Genomic DNA, 18,140 nt, shown 5'->3' on the forward strand with positions numbered 1-18,140 from the left:
TTCTTATTGGATTTACCGAGTTGATTGACAGTTAGAAATAGTGTGTAGTATGTTTCAGATATTATCCTACGTTCCTAAGGTATATGAACTCAAAGCGATATACACTATCCGTGATGTCGTATCTGTCGACTTGGACACCCCTCCGTGATATGACAAAGGCCGAGACCGATGCTGTCGGTGAATATGTGTTGTCCTTGAGAGACTCTCCTGCGACTCTAGAGCGCATGTTGATAGCCCATTGCTGTCCAGGTAAGCACCAAAAAACACGCTTGGCTGTGATATCCCAAGCTCGACTCCACACGTGTAAACGACATGGGTCTGGATCCAACAGACGGTTTACCTCGTCTCTTTCCCTAGGCTTCCTTCGTCAAGCGGCCGCTGCAGGCGGCTCGGCGGCGGAAGTAAGAGAAGCCGCCCCGTTCTGCAACCGCATCTTCTCCTCCTCCCTCATCTTCTGCTGAATCCTGATGCGTTCCGGCACTCTCATCTCTCTTGGTCCGGTGATCTTCCAGCCGGGCAGCGACTCCTTCCCCAGGGCGCGGAGCGTGGCCCGCTCGACAAGACTATAATCGCCGTCGGGCCGGTCGAAGCACTGGGGTTCGCGGAAGAACACGGGCGGGTTGGTGATGATGCGGAGCTGGCGCAGCGAGTTGCGCGACGCCGAGTGTAGCATGAGCGGGTGGAGCAGGAAGACGTCGCCGACCTTGCCGTGGGCCTCGACAAAGTTGTCGCAGGTCCTGACTGTGTCGTGGAACCAGTCCAGGTTCTTCTCGGCCTCAAAGTCCGGGTGTCCGCGCGGTACCATGCGCGGCGACACGCCCTCCGGGTGGTCGTGCAGGTAGCGCGCGACTTTGGGGATCCCCTCCGGGCAGATCATGGTGCCGCCGCCGCCCGGGCTAATGTCCGAGAAGAGAGGGATGACCAGCAGGGCTTGCTCGGCCGAGTCGAGGTAGTGCACGAAGAAGTCGCCGTCGACGTGCCAGTTGTCCAGGTCGTGGGGATGCACGTCCTTGCCCTCGTACTCGTCGCTGCCGAGGTTGACGATGAGAGAGTCCCGCCACTCGCGGGAGCTGTCCAGCTGGCGACCGGCGCAGAGCTCGTTGATGGCGGACCACGCCTTGGGGGCGAAGACGGAGGCGTCAAAGCTACGGTGGCAGGGCATGTTGGTCCGCGTTTTCCAGGTGGACTTGTCGTTGGGGTCCATTCCCAGACGCGTCCAGACGTCCCGGTTGACCCAGTCGGCTTGTTCTCGTGTGAAGCAATCTGTTAGGCGAATCCAACCGTGTGCGATGAAGTGCTCCTTTTCTTCCTCGGTAAGAGGTCTCGCAGCTAGCCGCGCCTCGTTTGAGGTTGGGGCTTCGACCCATACACTCTCCTCCAAGGGAGCAACCATCTCGAGTTTCGACGTATGGTAAAGAGAGGAGGAGTCCTTGATTGTTTGAAGCGCTTCAAGGAAATGACAACACTTTGGAGAGGCTGGGACAAAGGGAGTATGTGCAAAGGTGATGTTGCAGTCTTGGTGTAAGTGACGCAGTGAGGGGAAAGGGGGGTATCTCATATATCCTAAATACAGTGATAGGCCAGGAGAAGGGCGCATAACTCGTCCACTTGCCGGCCGTACTTCCACTTGTCACGAGGTCATGAGACACAGTTCGCCTATATATTAATAATGCATACCTCTAGGTGGGACTGGCAGGATATTCACAGTCGGAGACTTGTTCACGGTAGCTAATAGTAAGCTCGTATCCGCGCTGTAGTATGACCGCGAGGAGCAGCGGCATGAGATGCCGGCCGAGATTGCGGAGAAGACGCAGGGGACGAGGGGAAAACGCGGAGAAGCCATGCGCTAGGAGAGCGGACCAGATAACAAGTTGGGTTAGTATGCCGGGTAAATTCGACATCCAACGACCGACCTCCTGCATCACAAGTCAAGTGACCTGACCTCTTGTTCGCAGGCTTCCTAGTCTCCGAAAGTCGGAAAGTTGCGACGGCCAGTGGATAGCAGGTGGTCAAGAGGTTCGCATGATGAATCCTGGGGAAGGTGACCGTGTTTGTCGCATCATAGACTGCTCAGTTTAGAAGAAGACCAAGAAGATGGGGAAAGCGATTTGAAATACCTCGACGGAGGGTTTTCCTCCGACGGTAGGGATCGACGCTTGACCGAGAACCTTACCGAAAGTACTGTCGGTAAGTCGGTGAGGCAGTCAGTGACTAAGCATAGTGAAAAGTAGGTAAGTAACGCGCACAGGTAGCTAAGAAACTACCTACTCGTCATTAATGCTGAGGTACCCACCTACTATACGTGCTCAGTACATAATTACTCAGTACCTTAATTCGTACTCCATAAGCTCGGATTGAATCTTCACCCAGTGTCGCAACTCCCACCCAACCGTTCCCAATACAGCTATCATTCTCAATATGCCACCAGCCGCGCAAAAGATAGACGAGGAAGACGAGGAGTACGAGTCGTCTCAAGATTCCGACTTCAACCCCGAAGCGAACAACGCGACCAACCCCGTCTCCGACAACGATTCCGATTCCGACTCAAGCGACGGCCAGGACTCAGCGTCCCCAAACAAGAGAAAACGCCCGTCAGAAGTCGACCAAATTGAAGATGCCGGCTTCGAAAACTCTGGCGACGAAGCCGTCATCAGAAAGGCGATCAAAAAGAAGAAGAGGAAGCACAAGAGCAGAACTCGGGATGAAAACGGGGCGCAACTAGGGGAGGCTGATGATGACGAGGGCGGCGAAGGGGGTCTAGTAAAGACGAGAAGCATGAGAGCCCAAGAGTGAGCCGTTCTGTTTTCAACGATCCAAAGAAAGGGTCCTGACAGCACAGCAGAAAGGAAGAAAGGAAAACCGCAGCCATCACCGGCCCCGTCACCATCGACGTAGACGCCCTCTGGGCCCAGATGATCGCCGGCACCACACCAACCGCATCATCACCACCAGACCAAACACCGACCGGTCGCCAACAAGACGGCGATAAAGTCGACGCAGACACGGCCGACCCACAATCTGCCACACGCCCGCCTCCCGAGAACGACGCCGACCCTCCCTCCATGATCCGAATCAAGCGAACCTACAACTTTGCCGGCAAAGTACACACGGAAGAAAAGCTCGTCGCGCGCGACTCGGCCGAAGCCAAGCTCTACCTCGCATCCCAAAAGGACGCCGCCGAAAGCGCCCAAGACGACACGGCCCCGCCGCAGCGCACCCTGAAGAAAGCCTTCCGCTCCGCCTTCGAACCCGTCCTGGAACTGTCCGCCTCCGCCGGCCGCGCGGACCTCAACCTGGGCGTCAGCGTGCGGATCAAGGCGCGCGAGGACGCCGTGCGCGCCAAGAAACTCAACACGGTGGAGAAGAGCCGCATGGACTGGGCCGGCTACGTGGACCGCGAGGGGCTCAAGGACGAGCTCGAGCTCGCGGGCCGGTCCAAGGAGTCGTATGCCGAGCGCCAGGATTTCCTGTCGCGGAGCGAGGCGAGGCGGGAGGAGGGGGCCTGGAAGGCGAGGGTGGCTGGAAGGATGTGAGCGAGGGACGCATGCGAACTGCGCCTGCTGTGCTTCCCTCTTGACTGTGTTGTAATATTATATTGGTACAGGCGAATGCTTCTGGGATTGGGATGACGATTATAGCGACTAGGCATGGATAGACAGGAATGATACCCCGAACGAAACTGTTTTCACCAAGACAATACCAAAGAATGCGTAAAAACATAGCAATCAAAGGGCAACACGAGACCGACGACATCGGCTCGGAGACTGCTCTCAAGTAGTGTCTTTATAAGGACCCAAAGACCTGATAAATTCACTTAGCTGTCCGGGAATGACCGCTTCACATCTACCGAGCAATGTGAATGCTAGAAAAAGAAATCCTGGCTCCCAAGCTAACCCGACCATCTTCGTGTAATCCAGTGGCATCGCGAGCCATTTGTCTTGTCAAAAAAACCATATACGCGCGGCGCGGTCCCCAACGGCCGGAGGATTAGGTGTCCTTGGTGATACAAAAGAAGGAAAAGAAAGGAAACAAAAAACAAAAAACACCCTCCTCTATACCCGTCTGTCTATTGGCTAGGCTGCAAAAGCCCCTGAATGTGCTCTATATCGGAAATGGTCTCGTTGAACACCTTCTTCACCGACCCGAGCACCTTCATCCGGTTCCACTCGCCCCGCGTCTTCCAGATTTCGTCCATCAGCTCCCGGTTGATCTGCTCCAGCTGCTCGATTGTGCACCCCGACGTGCGCTCCGTCAGGTCGTCGAGGAAGTTCTCAACCTGGCCCTCGTGGATCACCGGCTGCTGCGACGGCGACGAACCCGAGTTTCCGGGGTTCCTGACGTGCTCATTGCTCGGCGAGTCGTGGAGGCTGCTGGATGGCCGCGGGAACTGGAACGATCCCGGCCCGTCTCCCGGGTGGGCAAAGCCTCCTCGCGCGAGGCCGTCGGCCTGGGAATGCGCCCACGAATCGTCGCCCCCTGGGTTCGACTGCACACCGGCGGGCTGCTGCGTGTCGAGCAGTTGCGAAAAGTCGCTCTGCGTGTTCTGATCCGCAGGGAACCCGTTGGTCAACTGCGTGCTCCATTTGCTCGAAGATCGGTCGGACGGGTCCGTCGTCTTGGTCGTCGACGCGTCGTTTACGAGGGCCGAAGGCGAAACACCCGGCGGCACAGTCGTGACGGCCGACTTTTGGGACAGCTGTGTCGTGCCGGCGGCTGCGCCCGTTGATGCATCTGCAGACGCGAGCCCCTCCGCGCGTCCCTCGGACTGTGGCTTCGTCGGGGTGTGCTCGACAGCCGGCGCGGCGGCCGCCTGTGTATCATCTTCGTCGACACCACCCATGCGCACATCGCTCTGTACGGGTGGCTGGGCCGTCCCATTGCTGAGCCCACGTGAAGCCAGACGCCCACGAATACCATTGGACGGGGGACTCATAGGTTGGAAGCGGGTGCTGGTATGACGGGTTCCGGGAATCGGCTCGCCCAGAGTGACTGGACCCTGAGAGTCGCTGTCGTTAGCAACGGCCGCCGTGTCAGACTGAACGAGGTTGACCATGGACTGCATGGCCTTGCGTTTCCGCTCCTTCTCCGCCGCTACCATGGCACGCTGCAGCTGCCTGGCCCGGAGCCCTTCCCAGTCAATGTTGCCGTTGGCTTGGATCGCCGCCACGTCAACCTCGACGTTGCTGACAAGCTCATTTGCCTTGAGCGTCCTTTCCTTATCGCCCACCTTTTTGGCATCCTTGGCGAGCGTCTTAATATCGAACAGGAAATCCTCGGGATGTGCATAGAACCCATTAGAGAGCCGCTCCTCGATCGTGGTGGTCTCGAGGTTGTAGAACGTCTTGCCCGTCTCTGTTTCCCGCAGGACGTCGTTCCCGTACTTGTCCTTGACAATCTCAAATGGCCGCTCTTCGGCCCCGGGAACGTCCGGGCGGATGTAGTTGGGGTCAGACTCGAGGAAGAGGTATTCCAGCTGATGCGTGGGGATGACTGGCTGCCGGAACTTCCTGTACTTCCTGTTGATCTGGTCCATGATCGGCTGAAGCTGTACTTTCAGAATATTGAGAAGCTGGCGGTCTCTCTTGTACATGGCCTTCTCTTCCTCCTTTGAAGGGGCCCTCGGCGGCGGGGGCGGAGCAAGGGGCAGCTTCTCCAGCACTCGCTTCTTCCTCTGGGCCGGGTCGGGGAAGTCGGTCGGACTCTTGCGAATGTACTCCAAGACAGATTTGAAGTACTCCCTGCGATTCTCCTGTCCAGACAGTCAGTGTTTGCCTTTTCTTCTTCTCGGGCCTGAGCAAGGAAGCCAGTCAAACGTACAGCTTTCGGCCGAGCAATCTCCAGCCTATTCTTACTGGAATAGGCGAATATGTCCTTCCACAGCACAGGGTCAAGATTGTCTCCATTCTCATACTCGGCCGTGGCGAGTACCAAGATGGGATCGGTGGGAGGTATAGACTTCAGCAGCGCTTTGAATGTTACATAGCCGACGGTATCTCCTAGTGTCGTGTACCACGAGTCGATATTGGGGATATAGATGACACTCGGCTTGTGCCTCTTGACCTCGGTGAAAAGGCTGACAATCACTTGTTCCACGGGCTGCCAACTCGTCAGTACCAACATCGTCAAGTAGCAAGGGGGGAAAACCATTCGTTGACTTACCCGTCCGTCAGCGAGCAGGTTGGGCAGACCAAAGTTCTGGACCCGGACTCCTTCAAAGTAGTGCAGCAAGGCGGACGACAGGTACGCTTGGCCCATGCCGACCAGCCCGGAGATGAGAAATCTGGGTCGGAAAACGCGAGACCTCTCAAACTCCTGATGCATCTGCTCGCGTCCAAAGCCATGGTCGTCGTCGTCGAACTGTTCGAACATGGCTTCCTCCAGAGGCGTCAGGTTCTTCTTGCGCGGCAGAATCTCGTTGAGGATCTCCTTGACCGTGTTAAACTGATCACGCAGCAGAGGTTCAATCGACTTGGGAAGGGACGCAGCGCCCGAGCCCGCCGACCTCTCCGAGGACGGGACCATCTTCTTGATCGACGTCATGAAATCTGCCGCGTGGACATTGATCTTTGTAGGGTCCACGACCAGCTTATCCGTCGCGCCGTAGATCTGGGGATACGTTCTCTGGATGGCGTTGAGGGCCGCTTCGGTGCAGAGTGCGCGGAGATCGGCGCCGCCATATCCCTTGGTGCTCTCGGCGAGAGAATGCTTGAAGTTATCCGAGAGACCCCAGTCCTTTGTGTGAATGTCGATGATGCAACGGCGACCGTCCAAGTCGGGTAGGGGAAAGTAAAACTCCCTGTCGAAGCGGCCGGGGCGCCTGAGCGCAGGATCAATGTTGTCCGGACGGTTCGTCGCGCCAATGACAATGACTTGGCCGCGGCCATCCATACCATCCATCAAGGCTAACAGGGTCGAAACGATGGACGCGTGAATCTGCTCCTGTTTACTCGAGCGCACCGGAGCGAGACCATCAATCTCGTCGAAGAAGATGATGCTCGGCTGGGTTCGTCTGGCTTCTTCGAAAAGCAGCCGGAGCTGCTTCTCGGCCTCGCCCACCCATTTGCTGAGCGCGTCGGCTCCTTTGCGCATGTAGAACGTGATCTTCCGACCGCCAATACCGACAGAATTGGCGAGCGCTCGCGCCAGGAGAGTTTTACCAGTTCCCGGCGGACCATGGAACTAAGCCGTCGTTAGCAAGTGACCGTGCCGTGGGGAAAGGGGGAACTGGCGACAAGGAGGGGACTTACCAAGACGCCCCGAGGCGGGGTGACGTGAAATCTCTGGAAGAGTTCGGGATATAGCAGAGGCAGCTGCACCATCTCCTTGAGCTGGTCGATATGACCCTCCAAGCCACCGACTTGGCTAAAGTCCACGTTCAGATCCACCCCCAGCGGGTCTGCATCGGCCAAGGCCTTCTGGTTCTTTACCTTTCCGACGTTGGGCGCCGCGCCAATGCCGGTATCCCCGTACGTCTGCGTCAGGCCCGGAAGCAGTGCTCCTGGGCCACCCGAGGTCGGGGTCATGCCCACATTACCGGCCATTCCCGATCTGTGGCCCATTTCATCATCGCTGCTATCCGAGTCCACGCCGCCGGTGGCTCCCGTGCCCCAGGGCCCGCCGAGGAGCGAGCCGATGCCACCGCCACCAAAGGGACCAAAGGTAGTATTGAGCGGCCGATCCCATGCTTGGCTGGCACCTCCACGGCCACGACGGCGGGCTGGGGTCGGGGCGTGGTCTTCCCCCATATCATCATCCTCCTCGATGTGGGCCGCCGTCACGGGAGGCATAAAGTAGTTCATGGGTTTGGCAGCAGCGCGGCGCCTCTTGGAAACGGTTTCCTGGTAAAGGATGGCCGGGGAAGGTCGCCGCCGGGCTCGGCGCGACCGCGTGTGCGAGGCTTCTCTGAGGTCTTCCAGTTCGTCGGCCAGTTCGTCCCTGTCCAGCTCAACTTCGTCGTCCGAGTCGGCACCCCGGCGGGAGCTTTTGGCCGACCTGCCCTTGGTCCGGCCGCGTCGGCCTCTGGGGGTGGGGCTGTCAAGGTCAACATCATCATCTTCCTGGTTCGCATTCCCGGCAGATGAATCGGACAAGGCGGCATCCTCGGCTGACTCATCACCGGGCTCAAAGTCGCTACTCGGCTCTTGGGCCGACTTTGATTTTCGAAGGGCAGATCGGCGGGTCAGTCGACGACCGACGTGTTTGCCAGTTTCCTCCGCCTTGGGCTCCTCGTCTTCGTTTGTCGTGCCATTGGTCCTGCGCGCTCGGGTGCTGCGGCCTCGAGTGATTGGGACGTCATCCTCCTCGTCTTCTTCTTCCGCCTCGGGCGCCGCCACTCCATCAGCCAAAGGAGCGTCGTCCGGCGCATCCGCCTCCTCGGCCGGAGCGTCCTCCATCTTGGCGTCCGCTGGGGCGTCGGCAGCGACATCTTCGTGGTGGCCGGCCAACTCATCATCGTCTTCGGGCCGATGGCCGTTGCTCTCTTCAGTGGCCTCCACAATAGTCTCGGGGGGCTTGGCTAGCCCCTTGGCGGCACGGGAGGATCGGGTGCGAGTTTTGGTTTCCGGGCTCCTACTCCTGGAAACCAGACGAGCGTGCCTCCCCGAGTTGGACAGCTCCACTAATTCTTCATCGGCCTCTTCAGTCTGGGAGCGTGTTCTCCTTTGCGGCCCTGCGGCCAGTGCTGACTTGAGCTTCGACCGACCGACCTTGAGCTTGACGACCTTTGTAAGCTGCGCTTTTGGTTCCTCGGAAGCGTCATCGACCTCCTCTACCGCGCCATTCTTGCGTCTGCTCTTTCTCTTTGGGGCCGTAACTTCGATTAGGGAATCATCCGAGTCGCCGGCTTCATTTTCCTTGTCCTTGACTTCCTCGTCTACCTCGTCTTCTTCGTCGCCGCCGCCGTCGTCTTCGTCTTCGCTCTCTTCGCTCCCTTCTGTCTCTTCGTACTTCACAGGCTTAGCTGCGGCTCTTCGTGTCTTTCGGCCTGCGGCATTCACTGGCAAATCATCATCGTCGTCATCGTCTTCAACGACGTCATCTTCGAAGGATGCCTCGGCTTCGCTGTCTGAAATATCGTCATGGTCTTCGATGTCCGAGCCTCGATACCGGTTGTTCCTTCGTCGACTATTTTTGGAGCTCTTTGATGGCCGCGAGCGCTTTCTGCTCCTGCTCCGCCGATTCTCGCCCGGCTCGAAGTTCTGATCGTCGGGATCCGACTGATTAGGGTCGAAGAAGAAGTCATCCCGCTTTCGCTTGCTTGTCATGTTGACGTTGTAGAACGAGACTGGAAGTCGGTTGGGTTGTGAGATGGGGTGGTGTCGCGGCACCTCAACCCGATCGTTCCTCGGATCGAAGCCTAGGAACGCGTCGTCGCCTTAAGACTGGATTCGAGAATGTCGCAGCCAGGCGGTAATCGACGGAACCACGACGGATTGGGGTGAGACGCAAGGTATCACAAGTTAGAGAGGCTGGCTGGTATGTTGCGAAGGACGATGAAATTCGCAGTCGAGATCGATTAGGTCGTGTTCAAGGTCGGCCATTCAAGGCAAGTGACAACTTCATGGGAGAGGGTGCTGCTAGTATTGCCCTTGATCTGTAAGCCAGGAGTCTTTACCAAATGCAACATGGTGTTTCAAGCAAATATGAAAACATGTAGACTCGAGTGTGAGACAATAATAGAGTCCTACCTTTGATTGAGTGATCGACAAGTTAATGGTCGTGAGGGTGGACGACAAGCAATGGGATGGGGTTCACGGTGGCAGGTTACGTGGGTCGGAATTCCCTTTGTGGATGCTGATGGCGATTACTGCCAGATTGCCACACAAAGCAGGTATGAAAAGAAAAAAAGAAAAAGACAGAGGAAAGAAGGGTTAAAAAGTGCGACAATCAGCACGCGACAGTGATGATCACCGTGCTGTATGGCAGAGTAGGCACCAAAAAGTGGTTGAGAGAAATGCCCTGGAGTGCGAAAAAGCGTAATCGCGTTGGTTTCGCGCGGTTGGTTTGGATGTGGACGATGGTTCAAAGGGGCAAGGAGGAGGAGACTTTCGGGTGGGTCTCACGTGCAGAAAAGGTGTGGGTCTTGAAAAGAACAATAACAATGTTGATTGGTCCATATTCTCCCTTGACCGAACAGCCGCCCAAGCACCTCGTGTTGCCCCAATTTTTTAGGGGCATTTGGTCAACACCGAACATCGAAATTGGAGCTCACAAACAGCCAAGTTGACGATTGAATTGTTCGAATTTCTGCTCTACATCTTACTTGAATGGCCGAAACAACGACTTGATGAGCATCAATCGAAAGCTGAAGACGATGCGACAGCATTTGAGTAGCTCAATGGGTCAATTCATATAATCTGGGCCCGGCGCACTCAATGGAAGTCTCGACGGACCAAGGCGCAGTCGTCAGGCACGTCTACCTGGCAGCTCGGGCCAAGAGTTGAGGCTCATGGACAAGCGTCAACGGTCTCTACGATTCAGCCCTACGAGAGATGGCCCAAAATCCGGGGTACCGCGTCCCCGTCTCCACGTTCCCCAGCCACAAGATGAAACTGGGCATGTGGCCGTGCTGCTTGACTAAGCGGTGGCGGACAGTCATGTGTACGTACACAATTTTGAGGCTTCAGACCTTCCTATTCTGTAGGTAGTCATGTGAGACGCAATCACATGACCCTCGCTGCACGCCAATACTTCGGTGACCGAAACGGGGCACCGATGACGACGCTGCATCGCTGCTAATCATGCACCATGTCAGACTTCTTACATAGGTACGAATACATTACCGCCATTTGGTTGCTGGTCCCTACGGTCGCTTTTCCCTGGTCCAAGTTGGGATTGCTGAAAATACATACATGATTCCCTCCGGCGTTTATCCCGTCTGATTATCCCACACTGAACAGGCGGAAGGGTCCATCTATACCATGCAATGGCCTGGTGAGCGCCGGTGACCAAGTCGAAAACACAACGGCGGTCCGTCAGATCTTACGGAGACCGGCCCAGCCCTACGTTGTATGCATTGTAACAGCCACGAATCGTCGGAATGACTGATTTGATTTGATCGGATGCATCTTAATAAAACACCACCAATCGAGGCCGGCCAACAAGACTGGGGAGGGATTGCCAGTGGATGGCCTCCATTCCCCAAGGAAGCCATGGAAGAACGGAGATGACGGCCCAATCCACTGGATTGCTGCCAAAGCACTCGTCCAGAAGCGAACTCCCGAGAAGTGAGTGCAAGGGTAGACAAAAACCCGCCGTTCCTATTTGCTTCTTGCATTTTGAGGCCACTACCGAACCCGGGTGTAATGACACACGCCCCACACCACACCACCGACGGGACGGTGCCACGGGGCCCGCAACTGGGCCCGGCACGCTCAGGAACTGCATACCGCGGGAGTTCAGGGGTGGACGATGGATGAGGGAACGCAGAAGCATTTAAGAGCCTCGGGCCCCCCTTCCAATATTGCCTTTGGACAAACGACGTTCGATCTGTTCAGCACAGGTGTCGTTCTTCCTTAACCAACCAGTCCAACAATCCAACACCAACATCAACACCAACCAGTCCACCGCTCAAATACTACCACCACTACCTACTACCCATTGCCTACTACATCGTCTCACTGTGCCAGTGACGCTTCTCCATGGAGAGAATTCTACTTCCTGTATCATATCACTTTATCTTAGTTGAGTGATTCGGGAAGTTGGCTATAGAAGCCGTCCAGTTGCTGTGCACCCAAGTCGTGTCGTGTCAATCCTCGAAATTGTGAAGGCCTTGCGTATCCGTAGCGTCTTCAACCGTCCCGACACCCGATATATATCTACGTCTGAATAAAAACCTCCCCTCACTTCTAACCTTTCCACCGTCACCATGGGTTTCTCCCGAAAGTCCGCTGCTACTCCCATCGTCGTGGAGAAACAGAAAGTATGCAAGACACACCCCTGTCCGTACCGGGAAATGGCGCGAAGCTGACTCTAGTTGAAGAACCGCACGTGCTCCTACTCGAGCCAGAACTCATCCCACTCGTCGGCCTCAACCACTTCCGCAACTTCATCCAAGTATCCCGGTGGTGCACCCTCCCCCATTCCCCGCCGCAACATGAACGTCTACACCCACTGCGGCCGGCATACCAACGAGTTCCTCTTCGGCGGGCTGAGCTTCACCGACATGGCCCGCTCCCTCTTCCGCGGAAATAAGCGCGACGACTGAAGCTAAACCCGCTCCGATTATCGTCTTCATTGACCAAGGAGAAGCTGTACGAGGCACATCAACCCAACACGGTATGCCAGCGTTTTATTGAATGCGTCCCAGCTGCCACCCCGCGCGGGATTGACCATTCAATCCGATACAGACGACCAGCCATTGCGGTTCGAATGATAAGCATCGAAACGCCAGGAAAGCTGGCAGGCAAATCCATGGGTTGCGATTCGGGACATGTTTTTTGCGCGTCCTAATAAGGAAACAGAGGCGCGCCAAGATGTCTCCGTTCGTACGGGGAAATCACCGCACGTCTCTTCCGTCACGACCGACTCTGAACAAAACCCTAGACTTGAAAGGGCAGTCTTCATCTCATGTACGACAGTGTACCGACATACCTTGGACCGCCCACTCTATCCAGGTTGTCGTCGGCCGGGGGACTGCTACGAGAAGTTCTGTTTCTTGTGCTGTTGGAGAAACCCGATGGCATACTAATGGGCATGGCTTGGTGTCGAGACATTTCTCCAGCGTATACCGATGCGCCGCTCTCATAGGACATGCCTTTGTGGTGAGAGGATGGAGATGGTTGATCGTGCTTCGATGAGCACAGGATACCCAGAATAGAGACGTGTTTATATGAGACAATGTCCACAGAGATTGAGTCACCCATTAGAGTATGCAGCTAGCATCCAGAAATATGTTGTTGTATGAGATGTCGCAATGAAATACGTGCCCCTTGGAAATTCTGCAAAACCGAGTCTTCATGTCACGTGATATTATTTACGAAGTACCTGTCAAGACTGCCGACTGGATTACTTGGTAATTACGCCTTCCAACGGACCAAGAGAATCTTTCTGTCCTACAACGTACGTTTTTCACGACCAGACATGAAGTGATTCCAACCTTACAGGGTACAGACGCTCGTGGAGAAATGAGCAAACGGCGCCTTAGATGCCGGTGCAGGCGTTGCTGAGCAGGTTGATCTGTCCCGGCGTGTTTTGGGTGTACCGCGAGTTGAACTTTAGGACCGACTTGGCGCGGCGGAACGTGGAAATGTCGATGTAAATGGGGTTTCTGACAACGTTCCACATAAGGCCCTGGACACAGGGCGGAGTGGTCAGGGAGCCGCTGTACTGGAAGATCTCGGACGACTGGACGTGGGCCTCGAGGTCGCCAAAGTCGAGAGGACCCGTACGCGACTCGTCGCCAGGGAGTGCGATATCCTCCACGTTCTCAAACACGTCCTTCAGCAGAGACGACGTCTCGTCATCCGTGCCGATCTCGATGAGGATTCCGACGACGGCAATGGTATCGTCTGTTTGTGATGGAGGTATGAGTCAGCTCATACCGGGATAACGGGTGGACATGAAAGATGAAACGACGTGATAACGAATGGAGATCACACGAGCTTTCCATCCGTGTTATGCCGTGGTTCGAACCCTTCCCCAAGCTCAGGGGAAACCTGTGGAGAAAAAAAGCAGTGAGAGAACAACGAGGAACGAAAGCAGCACTCACCGGAAGCCTGGAACACAAAATGCATCTCCTGGGGATAGTACTCGCTATCGATGCGGTGCTCGCTAGGGGTGTGAAAGTGGAACTGGACTAGGTTGTACTGCTTGTTCCTCAGATGGATGGTGCCGGTGGCTTCGGCCTCGACCGTGCTGCCCAGGTTGAAAAGCCTAGCACCGCGGGGATAGTCGTCCACGTGGAAGCGCAGGGATTTGCCGCAGGCCTTGTCGATACTGGACGAGTTGATGTTAATGGGACTCTGATTTTCGCCAACAGCGCAGTCAAGATTGTCTTGGTGTAGGATGTGCCAGTTGAGGGGACCCTCGAGTCCGTTAAAATCAAAGTCGGCCACATTGACGCGAGGACTCTGGCTGCGAGGGAAGAGACTCGTTCCATGGGCACAATTGGCCGCGACCAATGGGGCCAGGACTGATAGAGCGAGGACAACCTTGTACATTGCCGGACAACAGAGTGAGCTGGGGGAGGGTGGTTAAGGTGGTATGTTTGGCGGACGAAGAATTGGATGAAATTTCTGCCGGTGAGGAAGGAGGGCGCGCCTGGGAGGGCGGTGCGTTGGGTTGTCGGGAGAAGATGTGAGCGGTGAAATGGCTGTACAACAACGGACAGCCCGTTGGTGCAACCCAAACTTTTCATATATATCGGTAAACCTGTCGAAAGACCAAAAGTAGATGGGAGGAGTTAAGAGGCCGGAATGCGTGCTATAGACCGGAGTTGACGGGGTCTACGCGACGACACTGCGCACCGCTGAGCTGGAGGACGACTGTGAAGCTGTGGTCAGCAATGCACAGCCTCGAGAAGGAACATCCTCGTGGCACAACCTGCCTCAGTTCGGCTGTGAACGAGATATTTGTAGATGTGGGACTGGCGGCGTGGCCCTTTTATGGTGGAAGCGAGGCGAGTCTAATCGGGCATACAAGTGCTCCCCCGTCTCAGTGGCCGATCTCGAGCATCTCCGGGGGTGCGGCGGCGAAGAATCAAGTAGATAGATGCCTTATCTCCCCTGGCCAATGTTCTATGATGAAGAAGCCCCTTGAGAAAAATCACAGCTTCGAGGCCTACGACACTTGGCGGCTAGAATAGACTGCAGAGCCTTGCTCAGCCCCGGAGTTGTTGAATTATTTGTCGCCTACCTTGCACCAAATGGGAGTTCCCTGGGTATAAGTACTTTGGTGTTTATATAATGAGCGATGACATCCCCGTTCTCGGATGGCTGTCGCCATATTAAGCCTCAAACGTTAATGTTTTCGCACTTTTACTGCTCCATCGCGGGCCCAACTCGGGAGGCTGTAACAAGTCGCACTCTCCAATACGCTATTTGCTTTCCTCCAGCAAGATCCAGAAACGCATGATAACCAGCCGCCCCATATTTCAGTTGACTTACTAGGCGGCTACTCGGTCCACTGGCTGATCGTGCAGTTGCCGTCAAGGGCAAACTTGCTCCCTATATTTGCCTCCCTATTGAACTCGCATAGGGAGGCCTCAATACGCCATGCCGGTGGCTGGCGGCTTCTTGTAAGCTCGATTTTTGCGACCTCTCTCGTCCCATTCGAACTTAATATGTATGTTGCCGAGGGAAACTTCCGTTTCTCCCGGCCGCAGGAAGCGGATTCTATTGGGAGCCGTATACCAGAACGAGCCCGCCCCGGTCCAGTCCTTGTCCATCAGCATTTGTTCGGAGGCCTGCTGGTCGAGCTCGGGTGAACCGAGGTCATGGATGGCGACCCTCGCCCTAGAGAATCGGCATGCTGACCCCCAACAGGCCCATCAGACAGTAAGATTCGTCCTCGACGCGCGTGGTGTGCCCCGCGGAACCCCAGCTCATCTTCTCCGCTATGCTGGCACGATGGACGGCGGTCCCGCCCTCCAGTAACACGTCCACGCCGATCCGGGTGACGTCCTTGATCAGGGCCGCAATCTCGTTCCTAGATCCCAGAGGTCTTGCGTTCCAGTCGTGGCCGTTGCTCGGTGGTTCCCGACGCCGGGATTTGGGATAGAACCAGGAGGAACGACGAGATCAGGGGCCCAAACCTCCTACAGTCAGGTTGATAAGCCCGTTCCATGTATTAAAGGTCTTTCTGCCACTCTCACACAAAGGTCTTGAGACGTTGGAGCTGAATATACCGCTGGCATTCTAATGCTCATCATCCACGTATAGAGGCGTTATTTAATCTCCTTCCGCTATGCGGTGTCACCGCAAGTCGCAGCGCCATGTTAACGTATCGCCAGCACCCCCTAGGTGACTTGGACTAATCGGCTCTCACGACGCACCGGCTACCACGTGGAGCTGGCAAGCTCAATGGGGCTGCTCTGTTCCATCCATCGGCTCCACCTACCTACTTGTACTTTCTGCAGTCTGAAAGAAGCTTAACTCGACTTCACCGGCGACGTTGGGCCATCAGACAGTTAAAGCAGCCTTCCACTTGGGGATACATGAAGTACTGCGACACTTCTGTAGACACTACCCTACCTTTGCAGTTTTCAGCCTCTTCTGGCTAGCTCTGGGGGAAAGCCGAGGACGGGATGGGCTCTTCCTTCGCAATAATCACCTCAGCATTCTGTCAGCACAGAGTTTCACGCGCTGCCGACCAACCGCGGGAAGGCGAAACACCATCCCAGCCCAATGGGACCGTCTCCAACAATGGAAGTTCTGGCACAGACACGCTCGCCCCTCGCGGAACATGGACCACCATATGCTGACTGCATCTGGTCAATCAGGCTAGAAACAGTGTCGCCTGCCCCTGATTCCCAAGTCCAACCTCTTCAGACTGCCACGCGGCTGCTCTCTGCTAGCACAGCAACAGACGACCTTCAACGACTGATGATGGATTTAACCTTTTCGATTCTCTGTATTATTCGGAACACTCTTTGCCTTATATATAGGAGACAATAGAAGCCCGACACGTCCGAAGCCATTTCGGAAACCACGATGCGCTCAACTCTGCCAGCACATCGCGGGAGTTATGATTAGCCTGGTTTCGTGGCATTGAGCCGGCATCCTCCGTTGGGTTCCTCGCATATCATTGCGGGCGCCGACAGACGCGACGGGGACTACCGGCGATCTCTGTGGCCGATAACTAGCCACTTTGAGCTGGGAAGCGCCAGGACCAGGCCTTTGCTGGCCGTCGGGGGAGCCGACCCGGATGAGTTGGAAGCCGAAGCTGCAGTGGAGCGCCGGCAAGCCGCAACCCGTCCCGTCGCCTGGCAAGGCGGCCAGGCCAGCCTCTGAAGACTCTTTCATCATGCTCAACTATGACCTGCGGGCAACCGCGACAAGAGGTCTCACGGCATCGGCGGGCGTTGTTTGACGAGATACGGGCTTCAGGCATTCGCGAAGCTAGCTTACCAAGCTTCCAACGCTGGTTGATGTCATCCGTTATACGGCATCACCTTATCCGTCTTACGTACCTCAGTACTTCCCGGAAGATAGGTTGCACGCGTCGGTATTGGACCCCATCGGCAACTTCATCGCCCAAGTGTCGGCCTTATGTAGGGCCCAGATTCGGGGAATATTGCCGTGATCGGTGCTGGTGCACGACCGGAGGACGTCATTTCAGTTTGACGCCTTGTTGCGGGACCGATAATACGCCAGGTGAGACGAAAACGGCGAGGTGTGTTGGTCGAGTATAACCGGCTTGAGCTAGTTTCGTACCCTAAGAACAATCAATCCCTCGATGGACAACCCTACGCTGACCGAGTTGAATACTGAACGCCGTTTCCCCCTCGTACTTGGTTGATGAAACGCCCAGTCGTTACCAGGAATGCTTACTTCGTACCACTCGTCAAGAAGGCGGGAATGGCAAGACGAGGGACAGCACGTCGAACTGGAGCAGAGTGCGGATTTTGTCCCTTTTGTGTCACGACAGGGACTTTCTATGTGACACGACGCAAGTAGATGAGCAGCCTGGATTGTTAATACGTGTTGTAGATGGCAGCTTGCTGGGGTAATTTGGCATGTGGCCAATCTCCACCAAAATCACCCGGGGTATTGGACTAATCAATTCGGAACTTGACCATGGAGTCCTTGGTATGATTTTTTGCACAGTTGCACTTTCCAAATGGTTGGAGACGGAAACGTCTCCAAAGTACACTGTACGTTGTAATACCTTACATTATAACGATCTGATCTGGGCCTTTGGTCAACGATGACAAAGCTTGGACCAGCTCCAGTCAACCTATGGGAATCTCGGCACTACGAGATACCTTGACATACGTTGTACCCCGGAGTTCCAAGGTTATCGCCGACGGAACCGTCTACATTGTGCTATTCCGGTGTACCGACTCCGTAACCCGGAGTTGTGGTCTCTTTTAACTTTGGTGCGGAGTAATTTTGGTTAAAACACCTTCGATTTATCTTTCCTTTATCAAGTTTATAAACAGTTCAGGAGTGATAATACAAAGTACTTGGTGTACAATTCAC

The 18,140-nt window shown here is 55.6% G+C and overlaps 6 protein-coding genes across 6 annotated transcripts; 3 read left to right on the forward strand and 3 right to left on the reverse strand.

Annotated features, from left to right (window-relative positions):
* Nucleotides 1-22: 22 nt before the first annotated feature.
* On the reverse strand, nucleotides 23-1,548 carry ACRALDRAFT_1065608 (uncharacterized protein). Its single transcript, XM_071017185.1, has one exon. The coding sequence runs from the start codon at nucleotides 1,391-1,393 to the stop codon at nucleotides 368-370; it is 1,026 nt and encodes a 341-aa protein (XP_070871513.1). The 5' UTR covers nucleotides 1,394-1,548; the 3' UTR covers nucleotides 23-367.
* A 903-nt stretch (nucleotides 1,549-2,451) lies between these two features.
* On the forward strand, nucleotides 2,452-3,527 carry ACRALDRAFT_2072938 (uncharacterized protein; the record flags this gene model as incomplete). Its single annotated transcript, XM_071022209.1, has 2 exons — nucleotides 2,452-2,789; nucleotides 2,843-3,527. Coding segments are annotated over 2 exons (1,023 nt in total), but the record flags the coding sequence as incomplete, so codon positions are not given.
* A 220-nt stretch (nucleotides 3,528-3,747) lies between these two features.
* ACRALDRAFT_1083226 (uncharacterized protein) lies at nucleotides 3,748-9,263 on the reverse strand (the record flags this gene model as incomplete). The annotated part of the gene is made up of 4 exons (XM_071019417.1): nucleotides 3,748-5,749; nucleotides 5,818-6,096; nucleotides 6,160-7,179; nucleotides 7,248-9,263. 4 exons carry the CDS (start codon nucleotides 9,261-9,263, stop codon nucleotides 4,067-4,069), a joined length of 4,998 nt encoding a protein of 1,665 aa, XP_070871515.1. The 3' UTR covers nucleotides 3,748-4,066.
* Nucleotides 9,264-11,866: 2,603 nt separating this feature from the next.
* On the forward strand, nucleotides 11,867-12,205 carry ACRALDRAFT_2044291 (uncharacterized protein; the record flags this gene model as incomplete). The annotated part of the gene is made up of 2 exons (XM_071021423.1): nucleotides 11,867-11,920; nucleotides 11,981-12,205. The coding sequence occupies 2 exons, from the start codon at nucleotides 11,867-11,869 to the stop codon at nucleotides 12,203-12,205; spliced, it is 279 nt and encodes a 92-aa protein (XP_070871516.1).
* A 935-nt stretch (nucleotides 12,206-13,140) lies between these two features.
* ACRALDRAFT_1072413 (uncharacterized protein) lies at nucleotides 13,141-14,159 on the reverse strand (the record flags this gene model as incomplete). Its single annotated transcript, XM_071017975.1, has 2 exons — nucleotides 13,141-13,508; nucleotides 13,709-14,159. 2 exons carry the CDS (start codon nucleotides 14,157-14,159, stop codon nucleotides 13,141-13,143), a joined length of 819 nt encoding a protein of 272 aa, XP_070871517.1.
* A 2,394-nt stretch (nucleotides 14,160-16,553) lies between these two features.
* ACRALDRAFT_1065611 (uncharacterized protein) lies at nucleotides 16,554-17,496 on the forward strand. Its single transcript, XM_071017186.1, has one exon. It carries the CDS (start codon nucleotides 16,864-16,866, stop codon nucleotides 17,026-17,028), a length of 165 nt encoding a protein of 54 aa, XP_070871518.1. The 5' UTR covers nucleotides 16,554-16,863; the 3' UTR covers nucleotides 17,029-17,496.
* Nucleotides 17,497-18,140: the final 644 nt, after the last annotated feature.

The sequence above is a fragment of the Sodiomyces alcalophilus genome (assembly GCF_042370955.1).
Source record: "Sodiomyces alcalophilus JCM 7366 unplaced genomic scaffold ACRALscaffold_8, whole genome shotgun sequence".
NCBI lineage: Eukaryota > Fungi > Ascomycota > Sordariomycetes > Glomerellales > Plectosphaerellaceae > Sodiomyces > Sodiomyces alcalophilus.

Excerpts from the sequence above, each read along its gene's own strand:
- ACRALDRAFT_1065608 (XM_071017185.1), bottom strand. The coding sequence starts at position 1,393 with ATGGTTGCTCCCTTGGAGGAGAGTGTATGGGTCGAAGCCCCAACCTCA.
- ACRALDRAFT_1065611 (XM_071017186.1), top strand. The coding sequence starts at position 16,864 with ATGAGTTGGAAGCCGAAGCTGCAGTGGAGCGCCGGCAAGCCGCAACCC.